Source organism: Homarus americanus, unplaced genomic scaffold (assembly GCF_018991925.1).
Source record: "Homarus americanus isolate GMGI-L3 unplaced genomic scaffold, GMGI_Hamer_2.0 scaffold11302, whole genome shotgun sequence".
In the NCBI taxonomy this organism is placed as follows: Eukaryota; Metazoa; Arthropoda; class Malacostraca; order Decapoda; family Nephropidae; genus Homarus; species Homarus americanus.
The window spans coordinates 2,072,689-2,093,110 of record NW_024736744.1 but is presented as its reverse complement, the minus strand read 5'-3'; the positions used below and the strand labels follow the sequence as shown (position 1 = coordinate 2,093,110).

The following is a 20,422-nucleotide window of genomic DNA, read 5'->3' as shown; positions in this document are numbered from 1 at the left end:
CTTCCCTAAGACGGTCTTGGTCATCGTGTGCTTGGCAGCCAGTGTGGCTCTGGCCATTAGAGCGAGAGGTTGGCCCTTTAATAGTTCCATGAGTTTTTGTGTTGTATTATTTTTCCTTTTACCACAATATTCTACATGCTTTCTTCTTTATTTTGGTATGTAATACATATCAATTAACACCATAATACAAGGAAAATGTGAATGAAAATCGAGATGTTACTAAACATTTTCCCACTTTTTTCAACTTGTACTAAAAAAAAGTGGCTTAAATTTCAAGAATTTTTAATTTTATATGGTTTCATGCAATTTTTCAGACAAGTTTACATTAGAAGAGATCCCATGAAAATTATTAAAACAAATTCATGGCAGTGAAATGAGCCCTAAAAGAAAAAAAAAAGAAAAAATCAAAGATTATTTTGCAAAAACCTCCGAGGCTGAACGTAAGTTTTCATGCACGTACAGTATATCTCTCAGGCTCCGGGGCTGAGAGGGTTAAAATTAATTAAAAAGTACTGTATACCGGTACAGTAGGTCGGGATATATCATGACTTTATATAACGATTTTTTATATATACAGTAGACTCGCAACTTACAATAGGGTTATGTTTCTGGGACCTCGTGTAAAATCAGAAACACTCCTAAATCGCCCTTAAATCGCTATACAATGAACCCTCACTTTACGCGGTCAATTGAACCCACGGAGGCCCGCGTAAAGCGAGAAACGCGTAAAGTGAACAACATAACATATGGGATTAAATGAAATAGAGACCGGCTGACCCCCAAACTCCACTTTTTCCGACACAATACCTATGTTCTAGTAAAAATAACATCTTAATTTTATGATGGTACATGCACACAATTAATACTTAAGAGAAATAGAGAAATACAGTCGCCAAGTTAATGTCCATTCAAATAATAGACTCAAATCCCTCCCCCTCTTCCCTCTCTGAGAAATGTTTGGGGGAAAACCACTAGATTTTAAGGTATAGTAATAAATAATACCTCAAACTAAAGTTAGGATAATATAATTGACATTGCTGGATTCCTTGTAAGACCAGGAATATTTTGAATATAAATGTCATATATTTTGCACAAAAGATAACATATTCACTCAGAGTAAACAAAATACTTGGAGTAGATCTAAAATTTGTATGTCTAATGCAAAATCTATGATGTTTATATTCAAAATGATCATCAAATTGTAAGAATTCCAGCAATGTAAATTATATTCTGGCTGGGTAATTTGTATGAATTTTATGAGCTAAAACAAATATCTTCAGTTAATAAAAAAAAATATATATTCTTCACGACACTATCTGTCAATCGAAGTACCCCACCTTGCCTCCCCCCCTCTTCCAACCTCGCCAGATGGTCAGTCGGTCCCTCCCTCCCCCCCACCCCCCACCAACCCTCCCTACCAGAGAATTGTGTGGGAGAAACCAGAATATTTACCTTTTTAGTAATAAATAATACCTCAGACTAAAGTTAGAATAATATAATTGACATTGCTGGATTCCTTGCAAGATCAGAAATATTTTGAATATACACGTCATATATTTTGCACAAAAGATAACATATTTGCTCTGAGTAAACAAAATACTTGCATTAGATCTAAAATTTGTATGTCTAATGCAAAATATATGATGTTTATATTCAAAATGATCATCAAATTGTAAGAATTCCAGCAATGTAAATTATATTCTGGCCGGATAATTTGTATGAATTTTATGAGCTAAATAAAAAAATTATACTTCACCCGTGTATATGAGTACAGTAGTACCCCGATTTACGCGGTCAATTGAACCCACAGGGTACCGCGGAAAGTGAAAACCTCGTAAAGTGAACAACAGAACATATGGGATTAATTCCAATAGAGACTGGCCCGACCCCCAAACTCCACTTTTTCCGACAAAATACCTATGTTGTAGTAAAAATAACATCTAAATTTTATGATGGTATGCTCACACAATTAATATTTAAGAGAAATACAGTCGGCAGGCTAATGTCCATTCAAATTATGGACTCAAATCCCCCCCCCTCTTCCCAGCTCACTGGTCCCTACCTCTCTGAGAAATGATTGGGTGAAACACTAGATTTTAACGTTTAGTAATAAATAATACCTCAGACTAAAGTTAGGATAATATAATTGACATTTCTGGATTCCTTGCAGGTCAGGGAATATTATGAATGTAAACTTCATATATTTTGCACAAAAGATGAAATACTTGCTTTGTGTAAACCAAATTATTACATTAGATCTAAAATTTGTATGTCTAATGCAAAATCCATGATGTTTACATTCAAAATGATCATCATATTGTAAGAATTCCAGCAATGTAAATTATATTCTGGCCGGGTAATTTGTATGAATTTTATGAGCTAAATAAAAAAATTATACTTCACCCGTGTATATGAGTAGATGCACCGCGTAAAGTGGGAATTACGGTTCTGGCAGGGTACCGCGTAAACCAGAACCACGTAAAGCGAGGTATTACTGTATATACGTACATATACAATAGAACTCATAAATCACTACTGTAATGTAATACAGGTGATTAATTTTTATATCTTGTGCAAAATATATGATGTTTATATTCAAATTATTCGCTGTCTTGCAAGGATTTCAGCAATGCAATTTATATTCTGCTAACTATAGACTACGCAATTTTATGTCAAGTTTAGTCACTTTTATTGGCCTCCAGAACCTAACCCTATTTTCCCCATTGATTACATGTAATTATATATCACAATTTAGTATAAAGTGAACATCGTTGGACCCTATCTCGCGATATATCCCAATCCTTAATAGAATTAACAAAACATTAAATATAAACAAAATACAGTACTGTTCAGTGTACAGTCAACCCACACTTTACGCGGTTAATTCAACCCACAGGGTACCGCGGAAAGTGAGAAACGCGTAAAGTGAACAACATAACATATGGGATTAATTGAAATAGAGACCAGGCCGACCCCCAAACTCCACTTTTTGACGACACACAACTATGTTGTAGTAAAAATATTATCTTAACTTTATGATGGTATGCACACACAATTTATATAGAAGAGGTTAGGTTAGGAAAAATAAAGGTTAGGTTAGGAAAACTAAAAGTTAGGTTTAACACTTACGTTAGTAGAAGAGATGGGTCGGCATACGGGGATGGAGGCTGGTTCCGAGGCAGAGGGCAGGCTACTGGCCCTCAGGTGAGTCACCATCACTGTCATCCACACTTGTCAGGGCCTCCCTGACAAATCCCTCAAAGTCATCATCACTGTCTCTACCTCTCTCACTATCACTGGCTTGGGCTGGCTGTGGTGGGTTGCGGGCGAAGAACTCTGTTATGCTTTGCTGATGGCTGGTGTTTATGTTGTCGTGATAAACCTTGAAGTAGGGCTCCATAGTCTGCAACAGCTGGGTAGTGAAGATTTCATACCTGTTAGCGTCAGGGTCGTCGGAAAGGAGGAGCTTGGCTTTCTCGATACACTCGATGGCACCCCTAACATTACTATGGGATAAGCGGTGTTCTTCTTGGGATGACGCACCACCTGCCTCTTCACTGACGTCATCATCATCTACCATCTCGTCGGTAGTCACATCAGGATCCCTTATCACCTCCAGGATGTCGTCGTTGGTGGTCTCGGAGAAGCCTGCAGCTTTAACACTCTGCGCAGCTTCTCTGGCAAGGTCCACTGCTACTGCAACAGTCTGAACCTCACCAGTCACAGATTGACTCTGCCTAACGGCCGGAATGCCTTGCAACACATGTCTCCATGCGTGATGAACAGTTGCTACAGACAGCTGATCCCATGCCTCCACCAAGAAGTCCACAGCTTTCTTGATGTTGAATATTCTCCAGAATTGTTTTAAAAGTACTTGTTGCTCTGTCAACTGTTGATCCTCGTCGTCTTCGCTCTTGCTATCGGTGGTGGTGTCACTCAGGTTACGCAACTCTTCCCTGGTGTTGGTGTAGTCGTTCAGGAGCTTGAATTTTTTCGTAGAGAATGCAGCTTTTACATTACAGATTAACTTTTGGTCCATGGGCTGTAATATAGACGTAGTGTTGGGAGGAAGGAAGACCACTTTTACGTTGGGGTGACGATATAACAGTAGGGGTGAGTGTCCTGGTGCGTTGTCCAGCAGCAACAAAATCTTGAATGGCACATACTGTTGCTCACAGAATTTCTTCACATCGGGAACGAAACAGTCATCAAACCAGGAGAGGGACAGTGTATATGCCTGAAAGGTATTATAATTAGCCACTTAATAAGCAGGATTAGAATGATAGTGGTGATGATACACAATCCTTGCATATACCTGTAGTTATGTATGAAGCTCATTATATCAATATTTTCTCCCGGGGCGGAGGGGGGTATCCCAGCCGTACTTAGGACTTAACCCATGCAAGTGAACCGCTCCTTAAGTGTGGTAAATTGATTATGGTCACTTCGGGCTTTGTTGATGTCTAACGGACTGAGTCCAGTATTATTCTGAATTCGGATATACTGTAATGGACTTTCGGCTTTAACAGACCGGCCTTCCTTCCAATTAGTCTATTATATCGGGGGTTTACTGTACATGTAATGAAACTATAAAAGTTGTGGAAAAAATTACAATACTCTAATGTGACAAACTATAAAATAATAAAAGCATGGTGTGTATTTGTAGGAAGTGAATGTGTGTGTGAAGGAGGTGGGCTATAGCTGTGTAGCGTATACACAGTACAACATGGCACGTCTGTGAATCAGCTGATTGACTGCCTGTTTGAACTGTGTGGTGTTGCTCAGAGGATGGTTGAGTTTGGAAGTGGCTTTTTTTTTTTATACATAAAATATCGTATGTGATATTATACGAGGGTCATTCAATAAGTAACAAGTCAAATGAATATAACTGCAGAAGCAATGATTTATTATTAATGGTCACATGACTATTTTTTCCACATAATCTCTCTCTACAGCTATGCACTTGTCCCATCTTTCTACTAGTTTTCTTATTCCTGTGGTGAAAATTTTTTGGGTGACTGTAACCAATTTTGGATTTCTTACCTCACCTTTTCATTATTCAAAAAATGCTTTTTACATAAAGCTGTGTATATTGTATACTGTACCACACTGGCATTGAAATCTGTAATAAGTTGTTCAATTGTAATGTGTCGGTTTCCCAAATTTTCTGCTCAATGTTCTGGTGCAATGTGAGTGTTGAAACTTCAACAGGTCGTCATCTACAATGCTTGTTCGACTATTCTTGAATTGTTCAAACCACTTGTAAATGCTCGCTCGACTTGTGCATATGCTTTCATATTTAAGTGACATTCTGCGATGAATGTCGCTTGGTTTTATCCCTTCCAAATTTAAAAAAAACAAAAAACAGATATAGTTGTTCATTCAAAGTACAACAATCAAGCAGGGCGCTCATCATTAATGCAACACTTAATTGAGACTAATTGAATGAACTGACTTATCAAATAGATGAAGATGTAGCTTATGCATGGCTAAACATGTTTTAGCATGATCGCTGCACTTGCCCCCCCCCCCCTTTTACTGTCTACATCAAAAAGTCTCATTACTTATTGAATGACCCTCGCATTTTATGATACACTATGTATTAATTTTATTGTTTATCATAACCGTAAATATGGCAGCTCATCCCCATTGCTTGTGATATTCAAACTTATGATTCTAGCTGGCTTTGGAAGAATTTTTATTTGTATTTTTATTTAATTTTGGTGCTGGTTAGTTGAATCTGCCAGTTACCAGGATACCTGATAACTGGGATTCTACTGTATTACTTGATGGGAGGAAATGAGGTACCTGTACTGTACACTAATGGTAAAACAGTGAAGAGATTCATAAACCTTGAGATATGTAGCTGTGTGTCTCACAAGTGATGCATACCTTGCTAACTGTTCAGCATTTCAACAGTGTCCAATGTGTGTGCAGTTAGTCATGGAGGATGTCCTACAACCCACTTGTGTCTCCCTAATGGTCGGGGGGGTCGCACTTGTGCTTGCAGTGACCTTGCTGTGCAGGATGAGGAAAACCCTTGTGTCGACTACAATTATTGAGTGCTCTAAGGTGACTGTAACTGTTTTGGTGAATTTTAATTGTTTAATTGAATGAATTAGCTAAGAAATATCGTGAAAATATAGATGACTTAAAATTAGGCATGACTAGACTTGCTAAAAACACTAAGTGGCCTTATTGATAAGTGCTATCATGTTGCCAAACATAACTATTCTTGTTAAACTAAACTGACAATTAGTGACTGACTAAAGCTGGTAACAACCACAAATGTATCTTGGCTAATGAAATGCTGGTTGACTTAAGCTGATGGCAATTTAAGGATGATGAAAACTTATGACAACCATGGATTTACTCCAGTTGGTAGTAACCATAAGTTGACTGAAACGAATAGGATTATTTATGCAGATGACAAAATTTATGTTACTTGTTCAACTTAGTTTATATTAGCTGTTGGTTGAGATTATTTTTACTCTTGGACAAACAATTTGGCTTCATGTACAGGATTTTTAACAAATATTTTATGATTAAACTGGCTATAAATTTTAGGTAACAAAAGGACTCATGTTCTAAGCTGCACATCAAATGAGCTGTGTTGCCTCAACTCAATAAACTGCCAATCAGGCTGCAAACTTTACTGACTAAAAACTGACCAAGAGCGATGTACCAGGGCATTATGTAAGCAAATCTTAACTACTGATACATGTTAAATTCCTTGATCAGTGGCCGTTGTTGGTGAAAAATGATTTTGGTCATAAATACATGAAGAGGTGTACAGTTGCAGTCAAAAGTAATCATCCACCCCTACCACTACCATACCTGCGAGCTCAAGGCCTTTCTACACGACAGGTCACAAGAGGGTGGGGGAGAGCTAGAGTTGATGGATCCGGGTAAGGTAGGAGGGCATAAGTCAACTGCCACAGACGTAGTGAGAGTTTATGTGGTCTTGTTATCCTTAACACCTGAAGAAGATGTTAAGGCTGGTGGCTGTAGCTTGATGTTGACGGTTTTAATGACCCTGGCAGCTGATAGGCCTAAAGCCCAACCAGCCAACCAGAGTTAAGTCCAAATAACACCTCCCCTTCACCATTTCGGATGGGTGGTGAAGGGGAGGTGTCATTTGGACTTAAATTTCCCTTAGTTATCTATGCCTTTATTTGACATTCTGGGGAAGAATGCACGTGAGGTTTTTGCAGGTAATGTGTCATTAGTGTTGACAAGACATCTGACTTCTGCAAGGAAAAACCTCTGATATGACAACATAAGAGAGAAGGGGGTGTGGCTTGCTCACCACCAGTAACACTAAACTAGGCTGTTATACTTGATCACTTCCACCTCTCGCCACTACTGTTCTTGAAAAAAAAATCACTAAAAAATTAAGAATGAATTGTTGGATAGATTGTGACTTGTCCACCCTGTAATACTCGTATGTTTGTTTGACCACACCCATTCCAAGATGGACGCTAAAGAATATTGACTGACTAGTTACAGGGAAATTATTGTTTTGCATGCGGCTGGCTACAACGTGTCAGAAACTGCAAGGGAGGTTGAGGTCACCAGGCAGACTGTGAGAACTTGGTTAACCCTCTGGGAGGGGTCTGGAAACTTGAGTATATTTTTACAGCTTGCTGTCATTTGATATACTGTAAGTCCTCACTTAACGTCGGGGTTATGTTCCTAAAAACACAACGTTATATGAAACAAGTTAAGCGGATCAATTTTCCCCATAAGAAATAGATAAAATACTGAAGTTACAATCTTGAGCCTCCCTTTGCCCCATGAAATACATGACAAATACAGAAAATCATTGCCATTTCTATAGAAAATAATGCAAACATATACAACTACTAAGTTTGTATTGGTACTCACCGATGGGCGGAGGTGGTAGAGCGAGTGTGTGGTGGGTAGTGAAGCAGAGGAGGTGGATGGCGGGAGGAGAGGAGTATGGTGGGAGTGGAGGAGGGCGGGAAAGGAGGAGGGTGGCGAGTCACTGAGACTCCGCGGCTGCCTCCTACTCCTACTGCTCTGACTGGAGTTCCTCCGCTGCTGTTTGCTCCTCCTCCGTTGTTGATTGCGCCGTAAAAAGTAGTCCGTGATGACGCAAAACAATTTTGTACCGAGTCATCGGGACGTTAAACAAATTTTTAGGTATCTAAAGATTATTGAAGTAGTACCTAAACAACATTAAATGGACCGACGTTATACAAGGACTTACTGTATAAAAATGACTAATTTTGGGTGCATAATGTTAACAAAACATGTTTGAAATTCTTAATTCATATAAATTATATTATTTTAGGCCAGGTAGACAAAGATTGACAGGTGAGGAGGACATTGGACTGGCTATTGAGATTCTGTGTGACCTGTGTTGTTAGATATTTAAAAAAATTGATTTCCACCCTTGTAATCAATATTCCTCCTCATATCAACGTTATTATAAATTTCTTATTACTGTTGTTTAAAACCTGAATAACAACCTGAAAAAATATAAATAAGGAAATGGATGACACATTATAATAATCATCAAATAAGGGTCCTCGTCTATTTCTCTTTCAAGCATGTAACTTAAGATAATATAGTGAAAAAATTACATCTATTCTTCCCTTCCTTTTTTGACGAATTTCCCTGCTTTCTTCAATGCCCTTCCTTTCTGATGAATAATTTGCATCTTATACCATCCTCCAATATCCCTCCCCACCCCTCCAACAAATGGCCCTCCCCTAAGTCAACCATTTTCCCTCTCCACCCCACGGGACTTAACATGCAGAAAGGACCCGGCCAGGTGCGGATTAGATAGTGAAGTGGATGATTACTTTTGACCTTGGCTGTACATTAGGTAAAATTTAGGTATAAAAGATTAAACAATGTGGTATATTCTATGTATTAAGAGTGTAATGCTTTTTGATATTTTTTTTTTATTAGTATTCACCTGTTTGTTTCTTAGTAAGGCAGCATTTCTAATACAGTATATATTCTGTATATATTTGATCTCGCCTCAGATTTCACTCGAGATTTGATAATTATTCTTTTGTTTACATCTCTCAACCACAGACTTTGGCAAGGAGGCAAATAGCCCACCACATACAGTATCTGTTTATGAAATTTCATTTCATTTATCAAGTTAAAAAAGAATTTGCACATCAAAATGAAATTTGTTATGCAGCTTCGTTTCATTAAGATATAAGCTGATTTTGATAATCATATGTATTGTAGGTCTTCCAGTAGAGGTATCTATCCCTGTTCATGTAACAGTCACAAGCTGTAACAGTTTAGTGATGGGTTTACTGGTTGACTCAACTGTTTAAGTCCACATCCATATCAAGGAAGTGTTTATTAATTGAACACAATATTTAAAATCAAAAGATAAGTTATTGGGCATTTTTGTGTGAAGTTATTGATTCAATTGAATAACTGAAATAAGTGTACTGTGACACCTTGAATATTAATGTTTATTTGTGTATAGCAGAATTAATAAATTATTTAAGAATTGTTCTTTCTTTTCAATAATATGAAGTGAGTTAGATTTGGTATATGCTGAAAAAATTTAAATTTTTATCATGACACTGTTCAAATTTGCTCGTCTTCATTGTGTAAGTACAGGTTGACAACCCTTTATCCAAAATTCCGAAAACCGAAAAAAATTTTGGAGCAGTTTTTTTTTTTTTTTTTTTTTTTTTTGTATTGAATGTCTAAAAGCATGTCACTTCAATCATTAACAGCCTAGTAGTGGCTAGTAATAATAATATAATAATATTGGTACAGGTAATAATAATTATAATAATAATGATAATACAGTAATAATAATAATTATTCTTAGTAAATAAAAATTTTAATAAAAAATTCACAAAAATAAAATAAGAATGATAACAATGATAATAATAACAATAATACTGTAATAATAAAATAATAATAATAATAATAAAAAAGAAATACAAGAATGAAAAAAGATCAAAAGTGAGAAACACGACCTAGACCTATGAATTATTATTATTATTGTTGTTATTATTATTATTATTATTATTATTATTATTATTATTATTATTATTATTATAATAATAATAATATTAATAATAATAATAGCCCCCAGGCCCCAATGTGGGTCAGTGACCTGTGCCCCGGTGGGCTGATCCCTGTGGGGTGGGGGGGGAATTCTGAACCGAAGATTCCAAAAACCGAAATGCATCTGGTTCCAAGGATTTCGGATAAGGGATTGTCAACCTGTACTGTATAGGGCCTTGTACATTATAAACCATAATAAATCCTAAAATAATATATGTTTTAATTGTTAGTCTTATAAGTATACAGTAGGCAGCTACAAAACAGGGAGGTACTATATGACTTTCAACAGTATTTACACACAATTGCAGGGTTTTAGCTGTTTCTTTTACTTTGACAACACAATATATATATATATATATATATATATATATATATATATATATATATATATATATATATATATATATATATATATATATATATATATATATATATATATATATATATATATATATATATATATATATATATATATATATATATATATATATATATATATATATATATATATATATATATATATATATATATATATATATATATATATATATATATATATATATATATATATATATATATATATAAACTCTCGCCAATAACGTCTAACAGGTGCCTGAAAAACATCGTTATTAACAAAAATGTTATTTGTGTGACATTAAAATACATGTAAAAAGGGTTTATTGGTGCTGCCACCCCAAGAATTTCACCCATTTTTTCCCCTTTGAAGCCCTGCCTAACACTTTTTGTGAGCTCAAATAAAAAGATTTGTTATTCAATCATCAGAATAAAGAATTTTAGTACAGTAATATAACACTTACCCGTAGCTTGGGGGAGTTTTTGAGGTGCTTGGTGTGATGATTGTTCCGAGGCTGGGGCATGGAGGCTACTGCGTCGAACCTCCGCCCACATCCCTGTCTCCGTCCCCGTCCACATGCTGGCCTCTCGCACCCGGTTCATCCACTTCCGCTAACACTTCATCAAACCCCGCAAAGTCAAAATCTTCAGGCATTTCCCCAATGTCATCAATGTCTTTATCAACTTCAACCTCTCTCTGTTGGTCTTCCTCGGCTGGCCGGCATTGTGAAAAAAAGTGAGTGATGAATGACTGCTGTCGGGCATTCACTCGCTCGTTGTACTGCTTCTGGTATTTTCTTGAAATAGATTCTACAAATCCAATCACTTGCTCCCTTTCACCTGATTCACTCTCAATGTCTTGGATCATCTCTTGAAGGCTGGTAAAAACACCCAATAAAAGTGACAGCTTCTGTGTCGTCACTTTCCTCTGCTCGGTCTCCCCTGCATCACTCGCTGCATCACCACTCTCACCACCTTCTTCATCCTGCAGGAGATCCTCGACGTCATTTGTGTTACCTTCTTGCATCGGTTTTTCCAAATCTTCCCGAGTCACTTCTTGAAATCCTGGGGCTGGGATACTGTGGACGGTTTCCAACACTTGGTTCATTAACTTGGTTCATCATCTCGGCAGACTTGAGTTGTGGCAGGAGTGCCGACCAGGCATACCTACAGTTCCTTTTTTAGTATTTCCCCCAGGCTTTTACAAAGAAATTGACTGCCTGTCGAATGTTATAATTTTTCCAGAAGGCAGTAACAGTCATTGTGGAGGTTGAAGGTACGCCAGGTGGAGCAGGGGTGGCAGGGGTTGCAGGTGAGCCAGGAGGAAGAGTGGAGGCGGAGGCTGTGAGTGAGCCAGGCAGAGCAGCGTGTTAGATATAAACTAGGTTCCCCATATTTATGTGAATATGTTCTATTATGTTTTGTGTTAGTTGTGGAATAAAGCGCCACTTTGCTGCGCATGATTCTCTTGAAAAATGGCATTTAGCTGCCCCACTACTGGACCTCCATACCTGCTGCATTAAGTAGAAGTGCTCTCTGCTGGCCATCTTCTAATTTCCCTGTTGCCTCCAAGTAGTACAAGAAGGCTCTCCTCCAAACCTCCCATCTTGGAGTAATTGAGAAACTTCCTCAGCAACCGAGAAAGCTGGAGGTGGTGGCACTTTCAGTGGCATGATGTATTGTCAGCCTCTTGAACTTCTCTGCTGTGAGTCTCCGACGTGCCGCCGTCGCCAATTTGTTATGTATGACCCAAGCCACATCACATACCTGCCAACAATGATTAATGTCACTTGTCACGACTCATACAGCTCTGCATTATGATCCCATTCTCATTGCCGACGTTCTGGTAGAGAATCAGGTACCCTGGATGACTTATACGTCCATGGTGTAGGTTTTCTTGTTTATTGCACACAGAATTAACTGCCAGAAGCAGCATCCAAAAGTTCTAAGCATAAATACAAACTTGTTTACTCATACAGGTAGTGTACAAGCGTCCAACAAAATAAAATCACGGGAAGGCATTTAACATATAAAGTAAAATAAAGTGAATAGGTTCCATTGTAGTGGATCTCTCCCCTACAAACTACATCCGCATTCCAATGCGACAGTATCCTAGCAACCAAACGAGCGGCCGGGGGGTCACCAGCTACTACCGTATCTAGCAGCACACGGGGGGTGGAATCGCCACCTACGTCTAGCCTAGCAACGGAGTCAAGAAACCGGTGAGTTCCCACGGGTTTACTTCTGGCTGCTGTGTATATAAGCTCGAATTCTCTCCACTGAGATTCATTCTGGCCTACGTTCCTGAACATGCAACACCTCCTCCAAGCAAGCTCCTCGCTGTCCAGCCCTCATTCAACATCGAGGACAGCAACACGCAACATCTCCTCTAACGAAGCTCCTGCACTGATACCTCAAGCATGCTACTCACCGATCATGTCTCTCACCACAAGCTTCTCACTGCACGGCATCTCCAGCACCAGAATGTCTTTCATATAATATATTTTATATAAGAAAACAACCACCTAGAGTTTCCATCAATCCCATCCTAAGTGCTAGACAACATAATATCACGAACCCTACACCATCATAGCATCCAATCCTACAGATAATAGATAATAGAAAACGCTCCTCTTTAATGGCAAACTAAAGATTCTTGCTCATCTTGGCAAAGTGTGTTATTTGAATGTACTACAGAATCCATATCTTTGCACCGTGGTTCATAGTGGCTGGCAGGGTGGGTAGGGTAGGGAGTGCCAGTCTGTAGGCCTAACACTGTCCTCACTACCTCAGCAAATTCGACATCATCTGGGTTCTGTTTCCTCTCCATCATTGTCTTTGTTACCCAATACTATATCAATGCCACTCAAATCAAGCAAGGCAACTATTGATGAACAACAAATGCCTTTGCTTGTACAGTACTTGGGATGTGGAGAAGTGAGTTGCCAATTACAGAAATATACTGTACAAAGTATTTTCTCCTGCCTGGACATTCAAAACACGCCAAGAAGATTAAGAATGTTCAGGAATATCACCCGGGGTTGCCTCGGGGCGAAAGTTCAGGAACGTAACCAGGGGTTTAAGGGTTAATACCGGAACTGGTTTTGATGTGGTCTGGTATCTTGCTCCAGTCTGTTATAGCAGTAAAGAAGAAAGTATTTTTTTCTTGACGGCGCACACCAGGTACCATAAAATTATGTTCACTCCCTCTACTTCCCTGCCGGTTTATATCCCTTATCCTTGTAAAGTTTGTTGTAAGATACTCTGGGCACAGTCCATTGAAAATCCTGTAAACATGACGTTACCGCCAAATAAACTAGAAGGGAGAGAGAGAGAGAGAAAGGGAGACAGGAGAGAGACAGAGGGAGTGTTGACAACAAGCTTTGCTGAGGTGTTAAATGTAAAACAGATGGCCCTCGGCTCGGGCTGACTAGCTCGACTAGTCTCTAGCCATCCAGTGAGCTATCAAGTCAAAATGTGGGTCCTACAGTCTGCCGATACAGTCTACTGAGAACTGGCGAGTGACTCGACCGTCGACGGACCTTCAGCGGGGCTCTTCCCTCCAGCACCCAACACACCCCGCAGCTATGCAGCAAGAGAGCGAGGACGCCTTTGTGTGAATTTGTGAATCATCGACTAAAGTTTGATGCCTATAATATAATAATAGTTAACCCCAGCGAAAAGGGGGTTGTGGGTTGAGTGTGTGCATAGCACTCGTACGTGCATAGCACTCGTATGTGTACGTAGAGAAGAGTGGTGCCTCTGTAGGTGGGTCCAGTGTCAGAAAGGACTGGTCTCGGTGCGAAAATTGTTCGTATGGTTGCGCGGGAGTGTCATCATTCATTACGGACAGGCACACCGCCTGCTGCGAGGACCACATGTCAGGAAAGAGTGGACTCTGTGTCACTAACATCCGTGCATACACACGGGAGAGATAGTGTTCAAAACGTTTACCAGCCTAAATGTGCAAATCCAATAACTAGGGTACAACTGCACCACTTCTGCGACGCTTCCCAGCAAGCATATGGGGCTGTATCCTACCTCAGGATCACAAGTGGAGACGGAGCCCACTCTACCTCCTTTTGTGTGTGGCAGAGCCAAGCTTGCTCCTCTGAAACAGCAAACCATACCTCGGCTCGAGCTATGTGCGACAGTGTTAGCGGCCAAAGCAGACAAACAACTGAGAGAAGAACTAGAGTTGCAGATCGACAGATCAGTGTTCTGGACAGACAGCAGTCACCCTTCACTACATACGAAACACTGAACGGGGACATTGTCATCATATCTGGACATCCTCTCCCAAGGAGCCAATGGATGCTAGGAAGGGTATTGGATGCAGTACCGGGTGATGACAGCCTGGTGCGGCGTGCCAAAGTGAAGGCGAAGGACTCAGTGTTAATACGTCCAGTGATAAAGCTCTGCCTATTGGAGGGAGTTGGAGAGTGAGACTCCCAGCAGACAATGGGTTTCGAGCAAACTCAACAGGGGGAGTGTTACCGCCACAGTAGGATAAACTAGAAGGGAGAGAGAGCAAGAGAGAGAGAGAGTGTTGACAACGAGCTTTGCTGTGGTGTTAAATGTGAAACAGATGGCCCTCACCTCGGGCTGACTTGCTCGACTAGTCTCTCGCCGTCCAGTGAGCTATCAAGTCAGGGAGATAATAGGTCCTACATTAGACCCGAAACACGTAAGTTTTCATATGGTTTAACACCCCACTCTACTCAAATATAGTATATGTAGTCGATAATAGTGAAGTAACGTACGAGTGAATTAATTATCTCATACGTAACATATGTAATTTGTACTCTGCTGGTTTTGACCGAATAAAGAACAATCGAGTTCTACGTGCAAGGGTCTCATTATCCCACAGTCGCTCATTACGCGGTTACACATGATTCAGCCCCAGTTGCTTCACTCTATTCTCCAGAGAGACAACAGTAACAAGAATGTAGATATAAACTGACTGAGATACAGTACACTATTGTACTATAAACAAATCCATCTCTATGCTTCAAAAAGGTTTCAAGGCTAAAAATGCAGTACAGGTATTACATTAATGTCTTTATTATTGTGTTTCAAACATAAATTTAACAGTTAGTTAATATAAAATATACAAAATGAGTACACAATAATAACAATGGCAATTATGGAAGGAGGAAATTCTAAGTAAAGATATGTATCTTTGATATGGCAGCTAAATACACAAGACATTCCTAGTGTCTAGTGATGAATGACTAAGTCAGTTACAAGACATTACAAAATTAATCATTATTGCTTGTGCTATGCCCCATAAGCTTCATTTGCATAAAGAAATTAACATTACTGTGATTAGGTTTTTAATGGTTATAAACACTGATTTATGGCAAGTATTAGTAACTACTGGTACAGTAGTAGCAAACTCTATCACTTATGGACTTTGTGAAAAAGAATTTGCTGATACTTTTGTTTGCTGTGTGTGTGACTAATGAAGTGAATACAGGTATTTGATTTATTCAAAACAAATTGGAATGTTTTGGAATGTAATAATTTAAAGACAGCAAATTGTAAAAATAATAAATAATAATATCAACTACAGTACACATGAAAATTTTTATTTCAAATGGAACAACTTAGTCAAGACAATTCTATTTACAACTTATTACAATTGCAAGTAAGTTTAGGCTGCATACGAAAATATTCATATAAATTACAAGAGACAACATGACAGAAAAAGCTATTCTGTACTTGAGAATAATATGTTGAATGGTAAACATTCCCCTGTAGTGCATTTCTTAAGAAATAAGGGAAAAATCCCTAACATAGATGATGTAAGGCAAAAGTTTTTGCATACAGTATTCAAACACTGATTAATGCTGTTTCTGTCTACATGTTTGGCACAAATTAAAATACTAATTGACAACAAAATAAGTATTCCTGTACTACACTGTAATTGGACATCTTGGATGCTATTTAAACACAGGTATACATTTCCTTACTAAAATTGACTTTTATAGAAATATTGGGAATTACAAATATCTAGTATAATACCATTAATAAATATAAGGATACATCATCTTTAAAAGAATACTTTGTGTGCCACATATAATAAATAATAAGTTTACATATTACTGTAATTTGGATATACAGTACAGTCCTTGATAAATTGAATAAATAAATAAATAAATAAAAATTATATTCATGGCAAGGAGAGCTTTTGTAATATGGCATCAGTAATGTGCTTGTTGATAAAACTTGCATAGTGAAACTCTCAGTAGGTCAACTGGACACCAAGTTATTAATAAATTTTAATGTGCAAAATATGCAAGCACAATAAAAGATATATATTAAACTAGTATATGTTATTTGATAGTTTGACAAACCAAGGGTCATTAGTGGTGATGCGAGTCGCAGTTACATACCCTGGTAGCACTCTAATAAAATGTCTATCTTTTTATTTACACAATAGGAAGGACTTATATTTTATCAGTCCTGTTAGTGGGTCATAACTTGCTCATCACAAATATTAAGCTGATGAATTCCCGTAAATTCTTAAAGATTATTCTAATGTATATAGCCTCTACATATATTAATTAAGCAACTAGTACAATACACTGAGTAGAAAAATCACAATATTGTACGCTTACATGTTGCCATACAATGACTGCAAACACATTTATGTTGCCATACAATGACTCCATATAGTGTACTGTACATTTCTGCTGCCATGACTTTCATACACACATTATGACAAATACTTCACACACAGTCATTCATTGACTATTCTACAATTATAAAGATTGGAATGATCAAAGTTGGTAATAACACCTAGAGAACAGACAATGAGGAAAATATCAAGGTTTTACACAAGAAATCTTATGCGACAGACCTTAGATTTTCATTACCTAGATTTTTACAACTACGTCATAAAGAATATATACCAACTACCAATGAAAATTTAGCAACAACATGATTTTACAATAGAAACACTGTAGGGCCAAGTTACTTACCGGTATACAATAATATACTCTGGGCTCACAATGGCTTACACAAAGGAAAATTATCACAAGTGTTCTCAATAAAATAAACAATTTCATATATTTACACAATCTACTTCAGAATAAGTGGTCAGAAAACTCTATTTCTTCAGTAAAATTAAACTTATTAGTCAATAATTATACTTTTGAGGACTCGCACTCATTTGGTTCTAGTTACCAAAGGAAACCCTACAATGGTAGCACTACAAAGGTAACCTTACCACAGGAGCCCTACAAAAATAACCCTACAACAGGAGCACTACAAAAGTAAACGTTACCACAGGAGCACTACAAAAAACCCTACCACTGGAGCACTACAACTGGAGTACTAAGACTGTAGTCCTACCACTGGAGTCCTACAACTGGAGTACTATGACTAGTCCTACCACTGGAGTCCTACTACTGGAGTACTAAGACTGCAGTCCTACCACTGGAGTCCTACAACTGGAGTACTAAGACTGTAGTCCTACCACTGGAGCACTACAACTGGAGTACTAAGACTGTAGTCCTACCACTGGAGTCCTACAACTGGAGTACTATGACTAGTCCTACCACTGGAGTCCTACTACTGGAGTACTAAGACTGCAGTCCTACCACTGGAGTCCTACAACTGGAGTATTATGACTGTAGTCCCACCACTGGAGTCCTACAACTGGAGTACTATGACTGTAGTCCTACCACTGGAGTCCTACAACTGGAGTACTATGACTGGAGTCCTACCACTGGAGTCCTAATACTGGAGTACTAAGACTGTAGTCCTACCACTGGAGTCCTACTACTGGAGTACTATGACTGTAGTCCTACCACTGGAGTCCTACAACTGGAGTACTAAGACTGTAGTCCTACCACTGGAGTCCTACAACTGGAGTACTAAGACTGTAGTCCTACCACTGGAGTCCTACAACTGGAGTACTAAGACTGTAGTCCTACCACTGGAGTCCTACAACTGGAGTACTAAGACTGTAGTCCTACCACTGGAGTCCTACAACTGGAGTACTATGACTGTAGTCCTACCACTGGAGTCCTACAACTGGAGTACTAAGACTGTAGTCCTACCACTGGAGTCCTACAACTGGAGTACTAAGACTGTAAGTCTAGTACTAAGACTGTAGTCCTACCACTGGAGTCCTAATACTGGAGTACTATGACTGTAGTCCTACCACTGGAGTCCTACAAGTACTAGTCCTACCACTGAGTCCTACAACTGGAGTACTAAGACTGGTCCTACCACTGGAGTCCTACAACTGGAGTACTAGACTGTAGTCCTACCACTGGAGTCCTACACTGGATACTAAGACTGTAGTGCCACTGGAGTCCTACTACTACTAAGACTGTGGTCCACCACCACCACTACTGGAGTACACCACTGGAGTCCTACTATGACTGAACTGTAGTCCTACACCTCCTACACTGGAGTACTACTACTGGAGTACTATGACTGTAGTCCTACCACTGGAGTCCTACAACTGGAGTACTAAGACTGTAGTCCTACCACTGGAGTCCTACAACTGGAGTACTATGACTGTAGTCCTACCACTGGAGTCCTACTACTGGAGTACTAAGACTGTAGTCCTACCACTGGAGTCCTACAACTGGAGTACTATGACTGTAGTCCTACCACTGGAGTCCTACTACTGGAGTACTATGACTGTAGTCCTACCACTGGAGTCCTACTACTGGAGTACTATGACTGTAGTCCTACCACTGGAGTCCTACTACTGGAGTACTACGACTGTAGTTCTACCATTGGAGTACTAAGACTGTAGTCCTACCACTGGAGTCCTACTACTGGAGTACACTGTATTACTACAGAGGGATAACTTCCACCTGTAACTGATTTACACCTTTTGTGGAAACATCCAGTCAGAAGATGATCTACACTCTACAGGGACTGGCAAACTGTCATCCTGGCTGCAAAAATTTAATTACATTTAATCTCATCTCTTCACTTTTCTCATTTAATTTCTTCCCTTTTTCACATGGTTTATTATTACCAACTGTGGCCCTGTCATCATTTAATGTTTTAAATGGTGCATCAAAATGAGGCAACTTTATTACTCAATATAAATACTAACCTATGGACAAAAGGGCAGCACAGGTGTTGGGAGACTTTTCTGTCCAGTAAATTCTGCCAAGGACACTGCATCACACGGACCCTTCATGTGAAAATTTAAAGTCGCAAATTTAATTTTTTTACATCAGAGAGATAACATTTTTGCTCATACAGCAGACATTAATTACAGTCAGACAAAAAAGTGAACATTAAGCAGACAATAATAGGCAAGAATATTACTTGGGTTCACTACTGCTGACACAGTTAATATGACATGTAGGTTTATATTCTTCATGGTACAGAGGGTATACTGTTATCATTAATTACAGCTGCAGTCATAACATACAATTAGAATTTAAAACATACCAGTTAGAAAAGAAAAAATATACATAAAACAAATAATTAAAAAGATGTATAAAAAACAATGACATGTAAAAGTTGCCATTACCTGAAAAAATAACCAGTATATATATATATATATATATATATATATATATATATATATATATATATATATATATATATATATATATATATATATATATATATATATATATATTCATCAGTGCCTCTTTTATCCATCATTTTATTAACTGACAACCTAATGAAACTAATTTTGAAGTGGGTCAAATATAATTTTGTCCCCAACACCATTTTTTTTGGGGGGGGAATAAGTTTGAGTTAAACTTAAATATTACAGTATTCAAAATCTGGAAGGTATCTGAGGTATATGAGGTTGCTTGGGTGTTGTATCCAGGCATCTTTAGAAAAGGTACTTCAGGTGTTAATGGGTGGGTCTGGAAGTGACACTAATATGTAAAGAATGTTGTACTGGTTTAATGGAATTGTAAGTTAAACATGCCTCCAAAAAATAATTTTTATGGAGTAAGTATGATATGAGGAGGAATTTCTCTTATACCAGTAA

At 38.3% G+C, this 20,422-nt stretch overlaps 1 protein-coding gene across 1 annotated transcript in view; it reads left to right on the top strand.

The window, feature by feature from the left end:
- The window catches only part of LOC121872479 (nidogen-like), a 116,526-nt gene extending 109,093 nt beyond the window's left edge, over nucleotides 1-7,433 (top strand). Inside the window, exon 31 of the mRNA XM_042375268.1 lies at nucleotides 5,920-7,433. Coding sequence (XP_042231202.1) covers nucleotides 5,920-6,062 — 143 coding nt within the window. The 3' untranslated portion in view covers nucleotides 6,063-7,433. The remainder of the gene's footprint in view (nucleotides 1-5,919) is intronic.
- The last annotated feature ends 12,989 nt before the right edge of the window (nucleotides 7,434-20,422 follow it).